This window comes from Teleopsis dalmanni, unplaced genomic scaffold, assembly GCF_002237135.1.
Source record: "Teleopsis dalmanni isolate 2A unplaced genomic scaffold, ASM223713v2 unscaffolded_contig_2738, whole genome shotgun sequence".
NCBI lineage: Eukaryota > Metazoa > Arthropoda > Insecta > Diptera > Diopsidae > Teleopsis > Teleopsis dalmanni.
The window spans coordinates 295-3,056 of record NW_024034120.1 but is presented as its reverse complement, the minus strand read 5'-3'; the positions used below and the strand labels follow the sequence as shown (position 1 = coordinate 3,056).

Genomic DNA, 2,762 nt, shown 5'->3' with positions numbered 1-2,762 from the left:
ATAATGATGATGATTTAGCAATGATCTGTTCACCTTGCTAATTAATAAAACTCTAAAAATTTTCAATGTTAATAAACTTTTATTCAACTTTTTACAGAGAGAAAAATCGAAACGTTCTCATCAATCAAAAACAAAAACTTAAAAATATTTGAAATTGAATTTTACTTTTTAAATTCAATAAATGCACAGCCAACTGGGTCACCACAGTACCCCCTCCTAGCGATGGAGTACTAGCAACAACGCGACACCACACTAAGTCGACAACACCACTCTTAATCACGAAATTCCGCTAACCTTGCTGGGAAACGCACTACTCTACCAGCTCGTGTCACTTTCGGAATCGGCAACAGGGATTCACGCCTACAATCACCAGAAGTCACTAACTGATCACCATTCAACAGCGCTGAAGGCTGACGCGTTTCTGGAACAACCTGTTCAAGATCATCACACGTTAAGTACGCCGCCTTCAACCTATCATTCGAAACAGTCACCTCTCTCCCACGGCAAACAATAACAGACGTCTTCTCATTACGACTCAGCACCTCAAATGGACCTTCGTAAGGCTGCTCAAGTGGAGCTCGAGCACGATCCACTCGAAGAAAAACGTGCTTACAATTAATAACGTCACGCGGAACATACACAGATGGATGACAATGTCTTGTTGATTCAACGGATTTAACCTTAGCTAAAGCCCTTCGCAACGCCGACACAAAATCAGTCTCGGACGACTTCTGCTTGAAATCCGAAAGCATCTGCCCTGGAACACAAAGAGGATTTCCAAACAACATCTCTGAAGGACTAGCATTTAGGTCTAATTTCGGTGTCGTTCGCAATCCCAACAACACAAGCGGAAGAGACTGCGTCCAATTACTTGAGGAATGACATCGAATGGCTGCCTTCAATGTTCTATGGAAACGTTCAACCATACCATTTGCTTGAGGATGATAAGCCGTGGTATGAAAGTGTTTCACTCCAAGCAATCTAGTCAGTTCCCGAAATACAGCAGACTCAAACTGCCGACCCAAATCAGTGGTAATAGCCTGCGGAGAACCAAAACTTGCCACCCAACCGTCGATAAAAGCCGCTGCAACTTCTTCTGCCGTAATGCCCGACAGAGGCACAGCAACAGGCCACCGAGAAAAACGATCGACGCAAGTCAAACAATAACGCTTCCCCTGAGACAAAGGCAATGGACCCACAATGTCAACATGAACATGCTGGAACCGACTATCAATATCAGCAAACGAACCAATTGGTGTTTTAGTATGCCGCTGAATCTTGGACTTCTGACACGCAATGCAACTACGCACAAACACAGCTACATCCTTAACCAAACCAAGCCAAACATACCTAGCCTGCACCAATTTCCGCGTTGCTCGAATACCAGGATGAGCCAAACCGTGGAGTTTTGAGAGTACCAGCTGCCGACAGTTTGCGGGAACAAAAGGACGAACACGACTGCCTGACACATCACAGTACAGTTCAATACTCGAATCCGGCAATCTCAACTTCTTCAACCCAACCCCATCTTCAGACTGGCTCTTCAGCTGAGCGAGCAACTCTGCATCAGTCTTCTGCCCCTCAGCAATTAACTCAATAACATTTGCCTCCAACTGAACCGTAGCAACCCGAGACAAAGAGTCAGCCACCGTATTATCTGCACCAGCCAGATGACGAATATCAGTGCAATACTGACTAATAAACTCCAGCTGTCTTGCACGACGAGGAGATGCCTTCTCACTTATTTGCCTGAACGCAAACGTTAATGGTTTGTGATCCGTAAAAATGACGAAATCACGTCCCTCTAATGCATACTTAAAATGCTGGACAGCTTGATAGATAGCAGTCAACTCACGATCATAAGCACTATACTTAGTCTGCGCTGGACTCAAACCTTTTGAATAAAATGCCAATGGCTGAGTCACACCTTTCACTACTTGTTGGAGAACAGCACCCACCGCAACGTCTGAAGCATCAGTCGTGAGCGTCAATTGTGCATCCAGAGCCATGAAGTTAAGCAACGTAGCTTGGGCAAGATCATTCTTGCAAGCCTCAAAAACCTCTACATCTTCTGGAGTCCAAGAAATCACCGACTTATCATTCTTGCGGTTACCTGGTGTAAGATGAAACAACCGCTGCTGATTCTGCACAGCGTTACGCAGAAACGGCCGATAAAAGTTCACCATGCCTAAGAATTGTCTAAGCTGTTTAACCGTTGCTGGCAGAGGAAAATCACGAACAGCTTGAACTTTACTCTCCGGAGGACGTAAACCCTTTGCACTAATAACGTGCCCAAGGAACTCGATCTCGGAACAGCCGAACTTACACTTGGCAAAATTCACGGTCAAACCAGTTTCTCTAAGTCGATCTAAAACCAGTCGCAAATGCATTCTGTGTTCTGCTTCATCTTTTGACGCAATTAAAATATCGTCGATGTACGCAAAAACGAAATTAAGATCACCTAGAGTCTCATTCATAAAACGCTGAAACGTCTGGGCAGCATTACGGAGACCGAAAGTCATAAAGCGAAACTCGAACAGGCCAAACGGAGTTGTAATAGCTGTCTTCGGAATGTCTGCCAGTGCAAGCGGTATCTGATGATACGCTTTCTGCAAATCTATCTTCGAAAACATAGTTTTACCATGAAGAATACTCGTCACATCATGAATGAACGGAATCGGATACCGATCAGGTTTAGTTTGCGCATTGAGCATGCGATAATCGCCACACGGTCTCCAACTTCCATCGCCTTTGCGAACCAT

General features: G+C 44.8%; 1 protein-coding gene across 1 annotated transcript; it reads right to left on the bottom strand.

The window, feature by feature from the left end:
• Positions 1-272: 272 nt before the first annotated feature.
• LOC119664842 lies at positions 273-592 on the bottom strand (the record flags this gene model as incomplete). Its single annotated transcript, XM_038074216.1, has 1 exon — positions 273-592. A coding segment is annotated over one exon (320 nt), but the record flags the coding sequence as incomplete, so codon positions are not given.
• Between the last annotated feature and the right edge of the window lie 2,170 nt (positions 593-2,762).